The sequence below is a fragment of the Ursus arctos genome, unplaced genomic scaffold, assembly GCF_023065955.2.
Source record: "Ursus arctos isolate Adak ecotype North America unplaced genomic scaffold, UrsArc2.0 scaffold_20, whole genome shotgun sequence".
NCBI lineage: Eukaryota > Metazoa > Chordata > Mammalia > Carnivora > Ursidae > Ursus > Ursus arctos.
In genome coordinates, this window is record NW_026622875.1 from 8,056,767 (window position 1) to 8,079,031 (window position 22,265).

Sequence of the window (22,265 nt, forward strand, 5' to 3'; positions counted from 1 at the left end):
AAATATCAACATGAACAGGAGTTTGGAAGAAATTGAGTCCAACCTTTGTGGATGACTTTGAGGGGTTCACAACTTCACCGGAAGAAGTAACTGCGGATATGGCAGAAATAGCATGAGAACTAGAATTGAAAGTGGAACCTGAAGATGGGACTGAATTAATACAACTTCATGATAAAACTTTAGGATATGAAGACTTGCTTCTTTTGGAGGAGCAAAGCAAGTGGTTTCTTGAAAGAGAATCTACTCCTGGTGAAGACACTGTGAAGATTGTGAAATGACAACGAAGGATTTAGAATTTTATATAAACTTACCTGATAAAGCAGCAACAAGGTTTGGGAGGATTGACTCCAATTTTGAAAGCAGTTCTACTCTGGGTAAAATGCTATCAAATAGTATTGCATGCTACAGAGAAAACATGTGTGAAAGGAAGAGTCAATCTATGTGGCAAATTTCATTGCTGTCTTATTTTAAGAAATTGTCGCAGGACCCCAGCTTTCAGTAGCCATCACCCTGATGGGTCAGTACCATTGACATGAAGACAAGACCCTCTGCCAGCAAAAAGACTGCAACTCATTGAAAGCTCAGATGATGGTTAGCATTTTTTAATAAGAATGTATTTTAACTAAGGTATATACATTTTTTTAGACATAATCCTATTGCACATTTAATAGACTATAGTAAAGTATAAACATAACTTTTATATGCCCTGGGAAACCAAAGAATTCATTCGAATCTCTTTATCGTGCCATTCACGTTATTGTGGTGGTCTGGAACCTCTCCAAGGTACTCCTGTCACGTTCTCAGCTGGTTACAGGAAGCACAGGAGGGTAAATAAGGGGCACTAATAGTGGTTGAATTAATGCCAAGTTCCCGACACTGTGTGGGTGTTTTACAACATTGTCTCACTTATTCCCCACAATAACCTTTCCTTTGGTAGACAAAAAAGTCCAAGTTTGGAGGGTTCACAACTGTGGTGGTACAAAGGAGTGACAGTGAGGTGGCTTTACACACTCTCTTCGGTCTCTGCCAGCCTTCTAATTTTCATATGGGTAATGTCTGTGTCTCCTACCAGTCATAACAGTCACATTGCCCTCCCTAAGACTGCCACTTACAGAAAATCTGGGGCTGTCACTGGTTACGTAGCTTTCCTAAAGTCATACAAATAAGGCTGGGCTACATCGTCAACCCAGTCTAATTCCAACCATTGAGATCTTTTGGTCTCAACACCCTGAAAAATTGAGGCTGTAAGGCTGTGGCTTGTGAAGCAGATGGGAGTTCCAGAGGGCGCAGTAGACAGTGACAGTCAGAAAGGTGAGCTGGATAGAAGTAGGAATGAGGAGGACTGAATGAGGAGGAGAGAGTGAAAGCAGAGTCCCATAGGTATTGTGGGTGCTGAATGTGTATCCCAGAATGAAGAAGCAAAGGTTTAGGAAACAGCCACCGTGATGCGAATGGACCCTACCTGTGCCAGGGCCCTAATGGGGGAAGAAGTTACAGCACGGGAATGACTCGAACCTTTGTTCCCCATCAGCACTCCCCTTCATGTTAAGCCCTCCACCTGCCTCCTATGGCTTCTCCTGCAGCTCTTTGTGAACTCACACTTGATTACTGAGGTGTGCAGGCAGTGAGCCAGAGGAATGCTGGATTCACCTCCTCTCTCTCACATCCCTTAATTAGACAGTGGGCAAAAAGGAAGCGGGGACGGGGGTGTTGTGGCTGGCCAGGCAAGTGGGTCCCCATCACTGCCCTCTGGGTATCCCTCTTTCAGGAAACCATGCTTCCTAGCTGGAGGGAGGTAATTCCTGGCTAGTGATTCAGGCTGGAACCTCCAGAGAATCCTCAGGGTCCATTTATAGGAAAAGGCTGGGTGGTCAATTTTCCAAGCGGCCTTTTGGGGCTAAGTCTGTATTCTTGGCTGCCATAAGCCATGCTGTAATCTAGCCAACAAAAGAAACAGAATTTAGTAACACATAAGAGCCCGTCTGTTATTATCCCCAAGATTTGGGCCTCTAGCCCCAATCATACAGAGATGAGTGGCAGAAAATAGCAATGTCAGCCCTCTGTTGATTAATGTCCAAACCCAGAGGAACTGCTTTTGTGGTCTGGTCCCTAGAGGAGAGAGTCATTTTCTTGGATCTTCTCTCAGCAGCTTAGAGCATTCCTATTCACATACCTAATTCTGCTGCACCTGACCCAGAATCATCTGGCTGACAAGACTCAGAGGTCACTTTTGGTATTTATTTAAAATAAGAAGCCATTTGCAGAACATTAAGGAGATGGAGTGATGGAATATATAGACTGTTGTACAATGGTCTTTGGAGCAGAACCATGGTTTTCAGAATATATATTTTGTCAGTATGGTGGGAGTAATTAGCAAATGAAGAGTGACATTTATTACAGAGTTTTGGAGATTAATAAAGATTGTTAATGCTGGCTAAATTAATAAGAGGTAAAAACTGAACCCGAGGACTAATTTAAGAGGGGGTACATAACCACACACGTACACACATGTGCACACACACAATAGCTCTACCGTTTATTCTGTGCATGAGAACTGAAGTGTTATTTGCTGCCAGTTAAGTCATGGTCCTATGTGTTCAGACAGCCCTACCCTGAAGGTCCCCGTGGCCTGGGGTGATGAGATGTATCGACAAAACTGCAGGTCAATGACATGATGCTAAAGCTGGCAGCCGACTGCTCTGGGGGCACAAAAAAGGCAGTGATTAATTCTGCTCTGGAAGAAACGGAGAAGCCAGAGATAGGTACCTTCCCTGGGCTACTTTAGAGGATCCTGGTCTGGCCCATCCTCATGTTCCCCCAGTTGCCACACATTCCGTCACCTACTAAATGTAGACCAGGTAACTGGGACCTTGAAATTCTTCTCCTATGTATCTCCTTCCTGCTTCCAGGGCTTCAACAGGCCTGGTCCCTAGATCTGTTCTCCCAGGGTCAGGCCATGCTGACAGTACGACCCCGCAGGCCTGCGGGGTGTCCCGGATGAGCTTGCATATGTGGGCTGGGGTATTCACATACATGCATACGAGACTCCTCGCTGGGCAAATCCAGGGGTAGAAAGAGAAAAGAAGGGCAAGAAATGGAGTCTGGGGGTCATTTCTCTCTGTTCCCTCTACACAGGCCAAAAATTCCAAATTCAAATCAGGCCTCCTAGATTGTTATAAAGGTATTTGCGTCAGGTAGAGGAGTAGCTGCTGAGTATTTGAGCATGTGGTGTGGCGACCTTTATTTGTCCTCTAGCCCCTGGTTCTGCGTGTGTTAGAGTGAGCTATGGGGAAGCCTTCCTAGAAGTAGAACTACTTGAAATGGGCTTTGAAAGCATGAGTGTTCTCTCTGTGCTCAAACCACTGTGGGTGACCTGTGGCATGTCCCTGGGTCAGAGTTCATGGTGGAAGAGGCAGCAGATATGCCCGTCCGTGAATGCCATGGCATTGGGATTCCAGCTGTAGGCCATGAGAAATCTTTGAAGTCTTGACATGATTATATGGGGTTTTAGGACAGTGACAGCAGAATCGAAGGAAGAGACACTTGAGGCCAGGAGGCCAGTTGGGAAGTTCTTTCAGAGGTCTGTGCCGTGAGGCTTATGGCCTGAACAAAAGCCATGTCCACTTGGTCTCTGCCAGCCATGGATGCCGCCTGAGTGGCTACTCTGCCCTCAGTGATGGCAAGGATTTCTCTGAGACATGAAGCAGCTCCCAATGAAGCAGCATGGAAGAGAGCAGCCTGTGTTTAGAAAATAAAATTCCTTCTTATCCAAGAATAATCTATCTAAAGTCCAAAGCACCACTTGCCTTTCATGTGCATGATACACTTCAAGAAATATCTGTCCTTTCTATCACCATCATAATAAGCTTTGGGCTATGAGGAAGTCGCAAAATAATCAAGTTTTTTTAATTGGCAAAATCACTTTGTTTACACTGTTCAAGGCTTCTCTTCTCTTTGCTTCTATGGATTCAGCTCTGCCAAAGCATATGCATTAGCCTTTAGCCAGCCAGCTGGCTTGTTTTTTCTTTTGTCTTTTCCTTTATGGGACAGTGGATACAGTATTCTCTTGCATGGCTTGGGATGTATGGCTGGAGTTGAAATAAATTGGCAAGACTGGAAGCACATGTCACAGAGACCTTCATGTTCCAGGAATAGGACATGAAGAGTGAGGACTAGGAAATGGAATTTTATAGAATGGGGCAGGAAGTGTGTAAGCATTTTCCATTCCTAAAAGGCTCAGGTTAGGTGTGCTGCCCTGACCCAGAGCAGCTGGCTGACACGTCTGCCTTATGTGCCAGGGAACTCTCGTGGTTTCTCCTGAAGGACATACAACCGCTCCCAAATGCACAGGCAGCATTTATGGAGCTGTCTATTCATACGTGCCACATACCAGAAACTAGCCCTGGCCCTTCCGTCACAAGTACTGGATAGGAATATCAAGTTTAAATTTATATGTAGGATAATTTTAGTCATCTGAAAATGTCTTTTTTATGTCCCTGTTATGTTGTATATGATATGTGACAATATGTATGTCTAAACATTCTGTACAACTATTCAGCACTGTGGGGTGGCGTGTGGAGGTTATTCAAATGCTACCCTATACAATTACTTAGACTTGTCTTCCTTTATTGTTCTTCAAATATTTATTGACTCATTTTTCTGGCCAGGCTCTGTGCTAGGCTTTGGGTATACAATAGAGTACAAATTAGAATTGAGTCTTGACCTTGTAAAGTTTTTAATCCAGCCCGCAGAACAGACATCTAGACCAGCAATATGAAGAAAGCGTCAGAAGGGTTTGCTGGGAGCCATTTAGGGTATGATAGGGGCTTCAGCCAGGACACTGGACTGAGTGGGAAGAGAAGGGAGTGGAAAAAGGCTGTTAAAGGAAACAGCAGCTAATCCGAGGCCTCGAGAATGAGGAGTGTCCAGCAATATAGGGGCAATAAGAATTATAGGCAGAGTGGATCACGTGAGTAAAATACTAGATGCAAGAGAAAACTTACCAGGTCAAGAAAAATTTTAAAAAAAAATCAACATGGTTGAAGTATGATATGTGACAGGGTCTAGATGGGGGGAGGGTAGAATAGGTAAGATAAGTCTAGAAAGATGGATAGGAGTCAGTTCAGAAGAGGTATGTTAAGCCTCTATTTGGAGAGCAATGGCAAATTAGTGAAGTATGTTAAGCAGGAGAAGGGTCACCATAGTGGCCACAAAGCAGAAAAGGGATTGGATGAACAAGACTGAAGGCAGAGAGAATAGTTAGAAAGCTGTTGGAATAACGCAAGTTCAGGATGATGGGATCAGTGGTCTCTGCTTAGATGTGCCTGCTGAGAGTACATCCTTAACCCCAGCCTAAATTAGGGCCCCAGGACAGTCTCTCACAGCACCTTGTATTTCCCCTGTATGGCACCTATTAGAATTTATGATGATGCATTTCCTTTGTAATTAATGGTTTCACTGAATGTCTCCTTTACTAGACAGTGAAGTGTTCCACAAAGGCAGGGACCTGTCAGACTTATTAGCAGCTGTAACACTGGCACCTAGAACACTCCCTTGCAAATAGGGAGGATTCAATAAATATTTGTGAATGAGTGAGTGGAGAAGTGAGTGAAAACGAAGGGAAGTAGAGAGATCTGCGGGGTACTTGGGGGCGGAATCAAAAGGGCTTGGTGGTTGCTCAGATGAGGCTGCTGCAAAGGGAGAAGAGCAGTCAAGAGTGACTCCCAGGTTTCTGGCTCGAGTAGCCGGCGGATTATGGTGCCATTTGTGGAGAAAAGAGATACTTGAGGCTAGAGAGGGAAGTGGGAGAAGTAGGTTTTTGGCAGGGGGTGGATTATAAATTTAGCAGGTCGAGCTGAGTATCAGATTCTGTTTTACTACTGGAAGCGACATTTCAAGTCGACCTTACCAAAAAAGTAACAAACCAAAAGAGCAAACCAAATCGAACAAAAGAAATCAGCATAGTAGGAATGTGGATGGGCAAATTGTTTTTACTTTACTGTTCAGTTTTCCGTGGGTCACCCTTCCTAATTATTTTATCTTAGCAGACAAAACAATTCATTAAATTGTCAACGTGCAACATGTCTGTGTATTAACATAGTGACTTTATTCCACAAAAGGTCACATTTTCTTTAATATGAATTATTGCATCTTTATGTTCACAAAAGCATTCCAAGTCAAGAAAGCAACATTAGGGTGTAAGGAATATGGTAGAAATTATTTTACTTTGGTACTCTTTTTTATCTTAGTACATTTTTGTGATCAAAATGGAAAATTGAAGAAAATGTTCAAGCTCTTTCCTGCTTTCTTATTTTTATTATTAAATATTTTCAAGGCATACTTCTTTTTTTTTTTTATAATGATTTTTTATTATATTATGTTAGTCACCATACAGTACATCCCCGGTTTTCGATGTAAGGCTCGATGATTCATTAGTTGTGTATAACACCCAGTGCACCATGGAATACGTGCCCTCCTTTCTACCCATCACCGGCCTATCCCATTCCCCCACCCCCCTCCCCTCTGTAGCCCTCAGTTTGTTTCTCATAGTCCATAGTCTCTCATGTTTCATTCTCTGACTTGAAGGCTTTCATTAAAGTCATCAAGAATTTTGACATACTTATATCATATTGCCCTTTAAATTATAGCTCTCATGGTGGGTTGGAGGAAATGTAATATTCCTGCTGAGGACGTAACACATCAAAACTTGATTTATGAATAGCAGTATCTAAACATTTTTATAAACTTTACTCTTCAATAGCAGAGCACGGATGAAAAGAAACTGAATCCTCTGAAACTTTATTATAAATTTTAAATTCCAGACTTAGGGGATATGCTTGAGTTCCAACAAAGGCAATAATCCCAGAATGTGTTGACTTTAGATTTCATGCAAAATATATTAGATTGATTCTGATTTAATTAATTTTCCTCCTTGTTTCTCTTTCTTCTCTTCTCCTCTCTTTTCTTTTTGTAGGTGGCTCAGAAGTGTATTCCTTTCCTAATCAGGCATTTGAAAGACTCAGCCTATAATGATGTCATCCTAAACATCCTCATAGAGATAGCAGGCTATGAACCTGTGGCTTTGAGCAGTTTTCTTCCAATGCTGAAAGAGATTGGTGAGAGATTCCCCTACCTCATCGGACAAATGGCAAGAATCTATGGAGCTGTGGGGCACGTGGATGAAGTAAGTTCAGCTTTTTTTCTCTCTGTTTCCCTAAATCCCATTGGCGCTTCATCCATTGGGACTCTCTGACCTCCAACTTTGTCCCAGAACTTCTGAGAGTTCCCATTTCTCTTTTAAAACCTTGGACAGTGGCCTTTGGATCAAGGGCTCATTATAGCAGGGCTAGGTGGAAGGTTTCAGGAAGTAAGGGTCTCATTGCTGGAGTGTCGCTTGAGGAAGGGGAAGGATTAAAATGGTGGGAACACTACGACAGATTCAAGACCACTTTGTGATAGTGATAACCAATGAAAGTGTTTCGTTTCATTTCTGCTTGCAGTTCTGCTCAACTGAGGAAACCATCAGGAAGCATAGAGTTAGGTCTCAGATGAACCTATTAATAAGATCCCATAGCTATGCTCTCAATAAACGCCTGGATTCAGTATTTTTTGAGCCCTCTGGATGGTGTTACTTGGAAGAGTGAAATAAATGTTTGTGCATGTTTAAAAGGCCTAGCCTAAATATTGGAACAATAGAATCTTTTGGCAGGAACAACAGGATGCCATCAGTTTGTGGGGATTAGGCGACCAAGAAACCATTTCCAGAAATTCAGGTTCTAAAGGGTGTGCATACATGCATAATCTGTCTGATGATTTTACATTGGGATTTAGGATTTTTATCTTTTTAAAATAAAAGCAAATACATAGTTGATAGAAGGGAGCTTTTACTTTTGTCCACTTAACATATAATACAGTTTCCTATAAGATAAGTATAAAATTGTACAACTCTTAAAAGGGAGTTCACTGTTTGTCAAGTTCAACCCCTTGATTCTAAAAACTAGAAAAGTTGAGTGACTTACCCAGACTGAGACGGTGTTAGTAGGTGACCCAGCTGGAGTTAGATCTTTGTTATCCTTGGCACTCTTTTCAAAGTTTGTCTTAGAATGGATCTTTGGTTCTGTTTTATTTTATTTCTGCTAGATTTGCAGATGGTCTGGTGAATGGGAGGCTTCCCTCCGGTGGAGGGCCTTTCTCTAGCTTCCCAGAAGAAGGTGGGAGAGCGGAGCTGCCTAGCAGCCTGTAACTGTCAACATGAGGGGGGGGGGGATCTTGTAAAAGGATTACTTTGGTGTGGACATGCTGCTTAACATAATCCCGTTCTATCCACTGCTGTTGGGAACGTCTCAAGCCTGCCACAATCCGCCTTCTGGTAACACTTTGCAGTGCCTGTCACCTTTGCTGCCGGGAGAACCTGCTGGTGTGCCCGAGTGCTTTTAGAACAACTTCAGCTGACAGCTGTTTGACTGAATCTGATGACCTTGCAGATTTTTGTAGGTACCAAAAATCCAGCCTCTGTTGTGTGAGGCCCTGGAATCTTTAAAACTCTTCCTGCACTTCAGTGGTAGTTTTTTTTCATCACAAATACACTTATGATTCACTAATGTGTTGTAATGCACACTGGAAGTGAATAAACTTCCCATAGAAAATGTAATCTGTTAAAAAAAAAAAGAAAAAAAACCACACTAGCTACATACAATTATGTCACTGTAGGTTCACCTGAACTAAGGCTAACCTGACAGAGAGTGGCCTGTGAGGGTGACATTTGTGTGACTCTGGGTGGGTGCAGAGAATGGAGTGGGGATCCAAAGAGCCTGAGGAATCACTTATTTCAGAATTCAGGATATCAAAATATTTGTCCCTCCCCCTCCCCCCAATCTCGCATTCTCATGTGTCCATGAAGGCATCTGTGTTTGGGGGAGAAAAATTTTTTCTGGTGGCTCTGACTCACCATCCCAGCAAAGAACAATTCTAGATCAAATACCTTCCAAATGTACCTGGATATTAGGATTACATGAGGAGCTTTTTAAATAATGTAAGTGTATGAGACTCATAGAAAATCTACTAAATGAACCATGAGAGACTATGGACTCTGGGAAACCAACTGAGGGCTTCAGAGGGGAGGGGGTGGGGAAATGGGCTAGACCGGTGATGGGTATTAAGGAGGGCACGTATTGCATGGAGCACTGGGTGTTATACGCAAGTAATGAATCATGGAACTTTACATCAAAAACTAATGATGTACTGTATGGTGACTAACATAATATAATAAAAAATTTTAAAAAAAGAAAGAAAATCTACTAAATCAGAATCTCCAGGAAAGGGACCCCGGAATCTGGATTTGTGGGACCCTGTGCCAGGTAATTCTGATGCAGCTATTAGTGGATCGGTATTTGAGATCCCTTATGTAAAGTATTTAAAGCATTTTCTATCTTAGACTTAGAATCGGGTCTTGTCCATCACTCTTTCTGCCTTCCTCCATCAAGCCATGTCAATCAATTAAAACTTTTCCAGACTACTGATACAGCAGTTTAGGTTAGGTAGAGTTGAGAGTAATACAAAAATTCAACACAATAGTGGCTTAAACAAGGACAGTCATTTATTTCTCTCACACATAAAGAAGTCTAGAAAGCAATCAGTCTAGAAATCCATGTTTCAGAGACCCAGAGACCCATCCTTGAGCACACCAGAGAACACATAAGTTCTGTTTCACAGTCCAAGGTGGTTACTTATCTCTACCCATCAAGTCAGTATTTCAACCAGCAGGAAGGTGGAAGGAAAGAACTCTTCAGATAGTCGAAACACAACCTACTATTCATATCCCATTGGCTACATAGAACAAAGCTGTGTATGGCCATACCTAGCTGCAAGGGAGGCTGGAACATGTAGTCTGGATTCAGCTGCTTACATAGCAAGAGAGAAGGGCAGAAGTAATGATGGAAGGCAAAGAATGCCTCTGTTGCAGCTTGTTAAGTCATTTCATTTCTCTGGGTCTGTTTTCTCTCCTCAAAAATAGCATCCTTGCACAGGTTTACCTCCCTTCTGCTCTGATAGTCTTGATTTCATTATTCTATTTCATTTAAGATCAGCCTGACCAAATCACCTATAAACATCAGTCAGGCTTCTTTCCTGAGAAATAATGCTCTTCTTATTTTTTTCTAACACCTAAAATATCACCATTAGAAAGTCTTTCTTTAGGGTGCCTGGGTGGTTCAGATGGTTAAGCATCTGCCTTTGGCTCAGGTCATGATCCCACAGTCCTGGGATCGAGTCCCGCATTGGGCTCCAGCAGGGAGCCTGCTTCTCCCTCTTCTTCTACTACTCCCCCTGGTTGTGCTCTCTTGCTCTCTCTGTCAAATAAATAAATAAAATCTTTAGAAGGAAGGAAGGAAGGAAAGAAGGAAGGAAGGAAGGAAGGAAGGAAGGAAGGAAGGAAGGAAAGAAGGAAAGAGTGAATTTCTTTTAGCTTTAAAGAATGATAAAGTTCAGATGTCCGAAGAATAAGTGTAGTAGTCTAAGCAGCTCTTGATGGGTTCATTTGAGTGAACTTGTTCAACTTTCTAAATATCTTTTGGAACCATTTCCCAAAGATCAAAACCAGCAGGGAAGATCGATCTATCTATCTATCTATCTATCTATCTATCTATCTATCTATCTATCGTGTATTTCTACCCAGCCTCATTCTAAAAGGAAACATGAAGTTACTGAAGTACGTTGCCAGGTGGGCCGGAGGGCAGAAGTTAGGGTCCTGGACACCTACGGAGGAGGGAATTGCAGTACAGAGGGAGCAGCAGGAACTTTGCCCTGAAAAAAACCCACCATTTTCTGTGTGAAGAACTTGGTCTATGGTGAGACAAAGAGACATGGAACTATATGAGACATGGAAATAGTTAGGGTGTTAATGATAAGACAGCCATGGGACCCTACTGACCTCAGGCCCTAGCATCCTCTCTCATCCTGTCCTGTCTAAAAATTAACTTCATTTAGAAATTTTTCTCTTTGCACCAAAGTAGGGTTTTTGGATGTAGTCAGGGTTTTCAAGTATCAGATGATGGCATTGCTAGGATTTACATGATTTTAGAAATCCAGAAAAGCCAATCCAACTTTGAGAATCTCACTCCAACTATTAAAATGCACAATCTGTGACTAATTGGAGCCTAGGGTTCCATTCCTCCCTTGTTGCCTGGCCTCCAGAAAACCGAATTGTTAGATCCTTAAGAGGAAAAAGCAAGTCTCCTGAGAGTATGCAGTCATCAGACCAGGGATAACCTTGGAGTAGAGCCAGCCTGGAATCAATTGCATGAGTTATTAATCAACTTATGCCTGAACTTCTGTGTTTGCATGAGGCCAGGTGTGAGAACTACAAGGCCTGGCTACAGGGAACCAGACTGGATGTACCTGTCTTTCATATCAGGGCCCATGTGGGTGGGCACACTGCTTTCAGCAGCTTGAGAGCAGTGTCACAGTGTTTCCATCTGCACTGCACATAGCAGAGGAGAGTTGTGTATATAAACCAAAAACTAAAACCCTATAGATCCTTATTCTCTTTATCTCCCAAATTACCTCAGGGATCTTTTTTTTTTTTTCACCCAAATTTAAACAAAATCATACTCAGTAGCTGTATGGTGCTTGTGTCACGATAGGAGGCAGTAGAGCCATTTTCAGGTTTATGCTGACATAAAAACTCATCTACTGGATGTAGAATAAAAAGGAAGGACCATAGGCCAGAGAAACATGCTTCTGGGGCAACTGATGCATTATTGTCCCCGAGGTGCACCTTTCTTGGCACTATCAAGTAAAGGACACAAATGGTCTCCATCATACCAGGATTCACCCCACTTATGTAAGATGCTCGGTTAAAGCAGATGCACAAATAAGAAACACAACTATATTAAATGTGTCCTCACATTGGCAAAAACGCACAGGTCCTTTTGTCTTTGTCCAATGAGAAGACGGCATGGGAGACCTTAGGAGACAATAGCAGCTCCTAAGAAACCATCCCCAAAGTGCCTAGCAGTTTGGTGCCACCACAAACGCTTGGTCTGACTCAACCCAAGCCCAAGGCGACCCCAGCCTGGCCCAATAACCACACAGGGACCAAACGCTGCCAACAACAGGGAAAGAGAGCCATTGCAGATCACTGGACTGAAGGCAAAGGTGGCACAGGCACAACAGTAAGGCACACACGGCACATACAGGTGACGCACCTCAAGCACCAGATTCTGGTGAACAGGGGACAGTGCAGTGCAGTGCACTACAGAACCTCTTCTTCATAAGGCCACTACTTCCAAGAATATGAGACCTTGGTGACTTTCCTAACACACAGAAGCAGACGCAAAGAGTTAGACAAAATGAAGAGACAGAGGAATATGTCTCAAATGAAAGAACAGGACAAAATCACAGCAAGAGAGCTAAATGAAACAGAGATAAGCAATATGCATGAGAAAGAATTTAAAGTAATGGTCATAACAATACTCATTGGACTTGAGAAAAGAGTGGAGGACCTCACTGAGATGCTTAACAGAGAGATACAATACATAAAAAAGAACCAATCACAGATGAAGTACTCAATAACTGAAATTTTTAAAAATACAAGAGGAAATAAATAGTAAACTAGAAGAAGCAGAGGAGTGGATCAGCAACCTGGAGGACAGAGTAATGGAAAGCAATCAAGCTGAACAGGAGAGAGAAAAAAATAATACAGAATGAAAATAGACTTAGGGAACTCAGTGTCAGCATCAGGCATAATAACAGTCACATTATAAAGATCCCAGAAGGAGAAGAGAGAGAAAAAAGGGCAGAATACTTATTTGAGAAAATAATAGCTGACAACTTCCTGAATCTAGAGAACAGAATCCAGATCCAAGAAGCACAGAGAGCCCCTAACAAAAATCAACCCAAGGACACCCACAGCAAGACACATAGTAACTAATTAAAATGGTTAAAAAAAAAGTAGTTATAAAGAGAAAATCTTAAAAGTAACAAGAGAAGATAAAACAGTTACATAAAGGGAAACCCCATAAAGCTATCAACAGATTTTTTAGCAGAAACTCTGCAGGCCAGGAGGAAGTGGCATGATATATTCAAAGTGCTGAAGGGGAAAAATATGCAGCCAAGAGTACTTTATTCAGCAAGTGTATCATTTGGAATAGAGGAAGAGATAAAGAGTTTCCCAGATAAACAAGGTTAAAGGAATTCATGACTACTAAACCAGCCCTACGGAAATGTTAAAATGCACTCTTTGAGTGGAAAGGAAAGACCGTAAGCAAGAGTAAGAAAAGTAGAAAATACAAAAGCAATAAAATTAAGTATATCTATAAAAATCAGTCAAGGGATTCACAAAATAAAAGAATGTACAGTATGATACTGGATACCTAAAATGTTGGAGAGGGGGAGGGGAGTAAAGAATGAGTTCAAACTTAAATGACCATCAAGTTAATATAGGACTGCTATATGCAGAAGATGTTATATACAAACATAATGGTAACCTCAAATAAAAAAACCAGTAATAGATATGCAAAAAATAAAGAGCAAGGAACCCAAATATATCACTAAAGGAAGCCAGCAAATCATGAGAGAAGAGAGCAAGAGAAGAAAGGAACAGAGAAGAACTACAAAAACGACCACAAAGCGAGTAACAAAATGGCAGTAAAAACATACTTATCAATAATTACTTAGAGTATAAATGGACTAAACACTCCAATCAAAAGACTTAGGGCGATGGAATGTATTAAAAAAGCAAGACTCATCTATATGCTGCCTACAGGAGACTCATTTCAGAACTAGAGACACAAGCAGATTGAAAGTGAAGGGATGGAAAAAATTTATCATGCAAATGGACTTTTTTTTTTTTTAAAAGCCAGGGTAGCAATACTTATATTGGAAAAAATAGACCTTAAGACAAAGATTGTAACAAAAGATGAAGAAAGATGCTGTAAAATCATAAATGGAACATTCCAACAAGAAGATGTAACAATTATAAATATTCAACCTACTTGGGAGGACCCAAGTACATAAAGCAGCTATTAACAAATATGAAGGAAATAATAATAACACAATAATAGTAGGGGACTTTAACACCACACTTACATCAATGGACAGATCATCCAAACAGAAAATCAGCAAGGAAACAGTGGCTTTCAATGAAGAGCTTTCAAATTCATTTTATGAGACCAGCATTACCCTGGTACCAAACCCAGAGAAAGGCACTACAAAGAAAGAGAACAACAGGCCAATATCTCTGAATATAGATGCAAAATCCTCAACAAAATACTAGCAAACTGAATCCAACAGTAGATTTAAAAAATAATAATAATGCACCACCATCAAGTGGGATTTATTCTTGGGATGCAAATGTGGTTCAGTATTCATAAATCAATCAAAGTGGTACATCACATCATCAAGAGAAAGAATAAAAACTATATGATCATTTCAATAAATGCAGAAAAACATTTGACAAATTACAACATCCATTCACGATAAAAACTCAGTCAAGTAGGTTGAGGAAACGTACCTCAACATAATAAAGTCCATGTATGAAAAATCCATAGTAAACATACTCAATGGTGAAACACTGAGAGCTTTTCCCCTAAGATCAGGAACAAGACAAGAATGTCCTCTCCCACCACCCTTATTCAACACAGTGCTGGAAGTTATAGCTACAGCAATCAGACAAGGAAAAGAAATAAAATGGGGCGCCTCAGTGGCTCAGTTGGCTGAGCATTTGACTTTTAGTTTCAACTCAGGTCATGTTCTCAGGATTGTGAGATCAAGCCCTGCATTAGACTTCATGATCAATGGGGAGTCTGCCTGAGATTCTCTCTCTCCCTCTGCCCCTCCCCCTCTCTAAAACAAATAAGTAAATCTTAAAAAAGAAAAAGAAAAGACTCCAATTTAGTAAAAAAAGAAGTAAAACTTTCACTATTGCAGCTGACATGATACTATATATAAAAAACCATAAAAACTCCACAAAAAAATACTAGAACTGATAAATGCGTTCATTCAGTAAAGTTGTAGGATACAAAATCAATGTTCAGAAACCTGTTGCATTTCTGTACACTAACAATGAAGTGGTAGAGAAATTGCAAAAACAATCCCATTTACAGTTGTTTGAAAAATAATAAAATACCTGGGAATAAACTTAACCAAGGAGGTGAAAAACCAGTACTCTGAAAACTATGAAACACTGATGAAAGAAATTGAAGATGACACAAAGACATGGAAAGATATTCCATACTCGTGGATTAGAAAAACAAATATTGTTAAAAACACCATACTACCCAAAGCAGTCTACAGATTTAATGCAATCCCTATCAAAATATCAATAGCATTTTTCACAGAACTAGAACAAATAATCCTAAAATTGGTATGGAACCACAAAAGACCCTGAATAGACAAAGCAATCTTCAAAAAGAACAAAACTGGAGGTATCACAATCCCAAGCTTCAAGGTACAAACAAAGCTGTAGTAATCAAAACAGTATGGTACTGGCACAAAAATGGATACGTAGATCAATAGAACAGAATACAGAGCCCAGACAGAAACCTACATTTACATGGTCAATTGATCTTTGACAAAGGAGGCAAGAAGATGCAATGGAAAAAAGACAGTGTCATCAATAAATGGTATTGGGAAAACTGGACATCTACATGGAAAAGAATGAAATTGGACCACTTTCTTACACCATACACAAAAATAAATTCAAAATGTATTAAGGACCTGAACGTGAGACCTGAAATTATAAAAATCCTAGGAAAAAAGAGCACAGGCAGTAATTTCTTTGACATTGTCTGTAGCAACAGTTTTCTAGGTATGTTTCCTGAGGCAAGGGAAACAAAAGCAAAAATAAACTATTGGGACTACATCAAAATATAAAAGCTTCTACACAGCCAAGGAAACCATTAACAAAACTAAAAGGCAACCTACTGAATCGAAGAAGATATTTGCAAATGATGTATTTGATAAAAACTTAGTATCCAAAATATATAAAGAACGTGTACAACTCAACTCCCCCAAACCAAATAATCCAATAAAAAATGGGCAGAAGACATGAGCAGACATTTCTTCAAAGACCCCCAGATGGCCAACAGACACATGAAAAGATGCTCAACATCACTCATTATTAGGCAAATGCAAATCAAAACCACAATGAGATATCACTTCACACCTAACGGCATGGCTAAAATCAATAACCCAAGAAACAAGTGTTGGCCAAGACGTGGAGGAAAAGGAACCCTTGTGTACTGTTGTAGGAATGGAAATTGGTACAGCCACTGTGGAAAACAGTTTGGAGTTTCCTCAAAAAATTAAAAACAGAACTACCATGTGATCCAGTAATTCCACTACTGGGTATTTACCCAAAGAATAAGAAAACATGGATTCAAAGATATATGCACCCCTATGTTTATTGCAGCATTATTTATAATAACCAAATTATGGAAGCAGCCCAAGTACCCATCCATAGATGAGTGGATAGAGAAGAAATAGGATATATAGATAGAATAGAATAGTACTCTGCCATAAAAAAGATGAAATCTTGTGACTTGCAGCAACACAGATGGATCTAAAGAGTAGAATGCTAAATGAAATAAGTCAGTCAGAGAAAGACAAATTCCATATGATTTCACCTATACAGTGAATTTAAGAAACAAAACCAGTGAAGAAAGGAAAAAGGGAACAAACCAAGAAACAGACTCTTAACTATAGAGAACAAACTGATGGTTACCAGAGGGGAGGTGGGTGGGGGGTTGGGTGGAATAGGTGATGGGGATTAACAGTATACTTATCTTGATGAGCACCGAGTAATATGTGGAATTGTTGAATCACTATACTGTACACCTGAAACTAATATAACACTGTATGTTCACTACACTGGAATTAAAATTTAATAATAAAATCAAAATATATAAAATTTTTCTGTCTAAAAATAACTAAATAAACGGGCCAGTGAACCCTCTCAAGATGAGAAACTTTGTGGGTGGGTGTTTATTTTCTATCCATGTTGGTCCATATAGTCACCAAACAAGTATTTCTCTGATTCCCTGGAACCTACTCACATTTCAAAAATGAAAGACACCTTTACTTTTGAACTTTATTTCAGAAATTTCTATAGCTGGGATTATTGAAACTTAAAAATGGTTAAGGCAAAGAATACATCCCAATATGCATTTATCAGACATGGAGCATTACACAGATTTTTAAATTTCAAACATAAGACTGTTAGATGAATAATGTCTCACAATTTCCCTAGTTTTTTTTCTTCCTACATAAAGTTCTGGCTATAACAAAAGTTAAAGTAATAGCATTTTTTAAAGATTTTTTCCTTTATTTGAGAGAGAGAGCACGAGCAGGGGCAGCAGCAGAGGGAGAGGCCAACTCCCCATTGAGCAGGGAGCCTGAGGCAGGACTCAGTCCCAGCACCCTGAGATCATGACCTGAGCCGATGGCAGATGCTTAACCGACTGAGCCACCCAGGCGCCCCAAAATAATAGCATTTTCTTCCCCAAACTTCAAATTTCATATGATTATAGTACATCTCCCTAGATAGTTTTATTGGGTCGGTTTCTGAATTTTTAAATAATTTTTTTTGACTTACAGATACCTTTATTTTTTGTACTCTTTTTTTTTTTTTTTAAAGATTTTATTTATTTGACAGAGATAGAGACAGCCAGTGAGAGAGGGAACACAAGCAGGGGGAATGGGAGAGGAAGAAGCAGGCTCATAGCGGAGGAGCCTGATGTGGGGCTCGATCCCATAATGCCGGGATCACGCCCTGAGCCGAAGGCAGGCGCTTAACCGCTGTGCCACCCAGGCGCCCCTATTTTTTGTACTCTTTGTACCAATTTCCCTATCTATAAAATGGGGGGAGTCACTGTACTTAACTCATAGTGTTGTTGTAAAGGTGAGAGGACGGAATCAGTGTGAAGCAGTGTTCCTAGCACATAACCATGCCGGGGACTAAAGAGTACACTTACCGTGAAGAGCCCTGAGTAGTGTATAGAATTATTGAATCACTATATGGTACACCTGAAGCTAATATAACACTGTATGTTAACTACACTGGAATTAAAATAAAATTAAAAAGTCTATCTGCAAACACACACCCAGATAATTCATATAAAACCTTTAGCACAGTGCCTGGCATATAGTAGGTGCTCGATGATAGTTATATCACCTCTCTGGGCTCAGTTTCCTCATCTGTAAAATGGGAATAGCAATATTATTCATCGCATAGGTTTTTGTGAGGATTTAATGAATTATACTGTATGGAACAGTGTCTGGCAAATGGTGAACAGTCAATAAGTACAAGCAATCTTATTAATTTATTACTTCCTCAATGTTGCTCAGGCCTTTCTCATTGCATTTATTGGGAGATAGACTGAAGCTTAAGCCTAGCAGATTGAAATTAGGGAAGACAGCCACCAGGGAAATGGCTTGCCTCTTCCGTGCTTCTCCAATGAAAGAGGCTGAATGGATGCATATCCATGGGAGAAGTCCAAATAAGGACAGACAGGAAAAGAATGAGGTACCATAGGTAACTGCACATATCTGAAAGGGGCAAAGCAGAATTGACTGTATCTTTTTTGTTTTTTAGAGAATAACTGGTCTATGTAGATTTTTTTTTTTCTGAGCAGAATGTATATCTGCTTTATATTTATTTTGCGGACAATTATTCCTGAGGGGAATAAGAGTAGCAAAAACAATAATAAAACCACATTCTGTAAAAATTTTACAATTTAAGATAGGCCTTGTATTCTTGAGGGCACTGGAAGTACACTGCTTTCCATAAAGGGCACGTCATCCCCAGCTCCTCACCTATAAAAACAGTGAAAATAATTTTGCAGCCTTTTTTTTTTTTAAGAAAGCTCTTATTAACTAAATATGAAGTTGTTTAAATTAAACCCAGGCCACATTCACTTTTTTGGGGGGGGGGTGGGGGGTCCGTGGAGAACTGAAATAGAATGTTTCAGTTCTAGAGGCTTTTATTTTTTCCATCATTTTCTTGACTCATTGGACTGTGTCGGCCTTGCCAATGGCCTTGGCCCATTGGGTTGCATACAGCAGTTATTATAGACCTCTTTCCTAACGTGGGTCAACATGGAAAAGAGACTCCGCTAGGAATGGCTTCATTTATTTATTTTTTTGAGAAACTGAACTGGATTCATGTGTTCTGTCTATTTCCTTCAGGCTCAAGTAAACAAACTGAAAACAAATTTAGTTTAATAGTCAAATTCTGATGGGGACCCAGCCTCATGGAAGGCACACTGGTATACAGCACACACTCCATAGCCATGTTTTTTTCCCTATGCCAGACCCACAAGGCAGCAGACCGATGTGGTGGAAACAGAGACAGGATGCTTTAAAATGCTCTTTAAAATGATCGAGCGCATGGAGGGATGCTATGACCAGTTGTTTTCCTTAGCTCGAGACCACAGACCGACAGCCCACACCTGCGAAGAATCAAATGGCATGCCCTCCCAGCACAGCCGTGGTGGGTGTTAAATCCTGTGTCTTCTGCCTTGTTTTTCTAACTGGCTGGAATATGCTGGCCAAGCACCACAGTGTTTATTACATCCTCTCTGGGCTCAGAGTCCTGGACACTTTTCAAGTAAAGAAGTGACACACATCTTGCCCAGGTTGCATTTCTGTGACATCCGGCAGGGTTTCCACAAAAACACTTTCAGGAGGAAAAGGAAAAGAATGACAAAGGCGACTGACAACCCCATTACTGTCCTCATCCTGACTGTGGAAAAACATAACATCCAGGGAAATTGGAGCTGGATGGATGTTTGCTCCTTGAACTTGCAAATCAAGACTAAAGGATCTGCCTGGCCACTCTCCAAGAGGAAGAACCTGTGACTTAAACCTACACTTTCCCCAAAGATGGAGAATTTAGTTAAAACTCTGGTATTCTCAGTAACTTTGGAGATTCATTTTCTCAAGCCTTGGTTGGTGCCAGCCAGCTGCTGCCGAATACTACAGAGTTGTCATCAACTGGGGAAGACATTTTCCCCCCAAAAATGCAAACAGATTTATTGTTTATCATGCTGTGAAAAGATTACAGGCTAATTGTAAATAGTATCAATAATAAACCTCTTCCAGAGTGTAAGGAAAACAAAACCAAAGAAACTTTGAGTATCTACGAAATATGCTTTCAAATAATGGTGCGGATATTCCGCATCCTTCCTCCCTCCGTGATACAGGTTTGAGATGCTGATTCTTTCTGGGTACAAGCCCCAGTGCTGATGATGGGGACACCTAGAAGAAAAAAAATGTGGCCCTTGCCCTAGAGGGGCTCTCAGCGAATATGGGCCAAGGGAACAGACTATTTGAATTTAGTTTGGTGTGTGTTACTTCATTCTGAACTGGATCAAGAAGGAAGCAAGTACCTGCATGGGGGTGTCTGGGAGAGTGTTATAGAAGCTTGATTTGTCAGATGATAGGATCATGTCATGGGAGGAAGAGGAAGGTAGCCACGGGAAGGCACAGCACATACAATAGCAAGCAGCTGAGGAGAGACCTTGAGTTTCTTGGAAAACATGAAGAATTTCGAGCGCCTGGAGCATTGAATGACTAATGGAGGAGAGGATGAGGCTGGAAGGTAGGCTGCGGCCAGATTGTGGAAACTCATTGATTAACGGATAGTTCCTGTCTTCTGCCTTGTCTCTCCAAAGGTATTCATCCCTGGTGCTCAGATGACCTCGGAACCGTCTTTTGTTTCCCTTCATATTCCCGACAAGTAAATGAATAGTGTACCTTAGAGTTCCCAAGAAACCAGAGAGCCTGGTAAAAGGACAAACAGTCCCCACAAATAGTTGCAAACGCAGAGTAGTAAATAATGGTTACAAAAGTTACATGTTGCAACAATTTTCAACAATGTCCTGTAATTATCAACTGTAATTTAGGCCAACTGACCAAATCCACAAAGGGCCCTCAGTTCCTCTGTGAGCAGGGCAGCTTGACAAACCCTATGATGCAGCAGCAATACCCAGAAGGTACCTTCGGATTGAACCCCAGGAATGGCAGCCCAGTCCCCACCGATCTGATCTCCTTTCTTCCCAGGGGGGCCGTTTGTGAGGAATTAGGTGAGTGTATTTGCCCCAGGAAAGTAGAAATCTCCCACTCAGTGACTCTCCCTGTAGCCTTGAACCCAAGAAGTGATAGAACCCCGGGTTCACCAGAAGGACAACGGAGCCTAGGCAGCAGGGGGTTGAGAGGATGAAGTAGTTGTTAATTCCAGCTCCAATCCTGCCGCTCTTTTAAGAAGGCAGCAGCAGCGTCCTGACCCCGTCCATTTCCCCTCAGACTTGAATCACTTCAGCTGAAGCTGGCTACTTCACCTGCAGCACCTGCATTTCTTTGCCTAAGGCTCTCCTCACCTTCCCAAGCCCCAGTGCTAATATGCATGACAGAATAGAGATGTGAGGAATCAACACTCCCCCAGCAGCCCTCAACCAATGGTGGGAGTTGAGTTAAATGCCTCAAATGAGGTTCCCTTTCCCCAGAATTCCCAGGTACCCTTTTGTGAGCTACATCCCTTCTGCACTTGCTTTTACTCCCCTGCTGATCAGCAGTTTCCGAGTAGTTGATTGGCACTTCGATCATCTCAGGGATCCCGATCCAAGGAAAAGGCATTTCCATGCCTCCCCAGGCCATTGTCATCTCCCTGCTCTGAACACATCTGTATCGTGGAGGTTAGCATTTGCTTTTCTTCTGGTTGCATTTGCTTTTCATTCATTTAGACTGGAACTTAACTAAGCATCAGCATCTTGTACTAGTAAATGGCAGCCTATGACATGGCTGGTTGTGTTTAAGGGGGGCCAGGAGATCTATAGGCATTGGATTTCTGTCATGGCCGGTGGCTCCTGGTTTTCAGAACCTGTCGGTCTGCTTCTTGTGTGGTGGCCAAATGTGGTCCCTAGGCTAGGAGCATTGGGCATCACCTAGCAATCAGAATCCACAGTTAAATAAGATACCCAGTTAATGTGTACGCACGTGAAAGTGTAAGACGCACTGGTCTCAAGGAGCCAGGCCCTGTGGGATTTATCTGCTGTAGAATCCCACAGAGATTTATTTATCAAAAAATGTAAGCCTAGATTTATTTTGTAGGGAATAGGAGTCGGGAGCTTGACATTGGTTCATATGGACTGAGCTAAAGCCCCTGAGAAAAGATACACCTGACAGCTGACTGATCAATGGACTATCACACTGAAATGTTCCTGTTAGAGTTCCTAGCCTTAACCAGAGTGATACTTGTTACCTACATGAAT

At 41.2% G+C, this 22,265-nt stretch overlaps 1 protein-coding gene across 5 annotated transcripts in view; it reads left to right on the forward strand.

Moving 5' to 3' along the window:
- Positions 1-22,265, forward strand: part of VEPH1 (ventricular zone expressed PH domain containing 1) — a 223,822-nt gene that overhangs the window by 65,476 nt on the left and 136,081 nt on the right. For all 5 annotated transcript variants that reach the window (XM_057315872.1, XM_048216092.2, XM_057315874.1 and 2 more), the window contains one exon: positions 6,974-7,183. In XM_057315872.1, the coding sequence (XP_057171855.1) occupies positions 6,974-7,183 (210 nt within the window). The remainder of the gene's footprint in view (positions 1-6,973; positions 7,184-22,265) is intronic.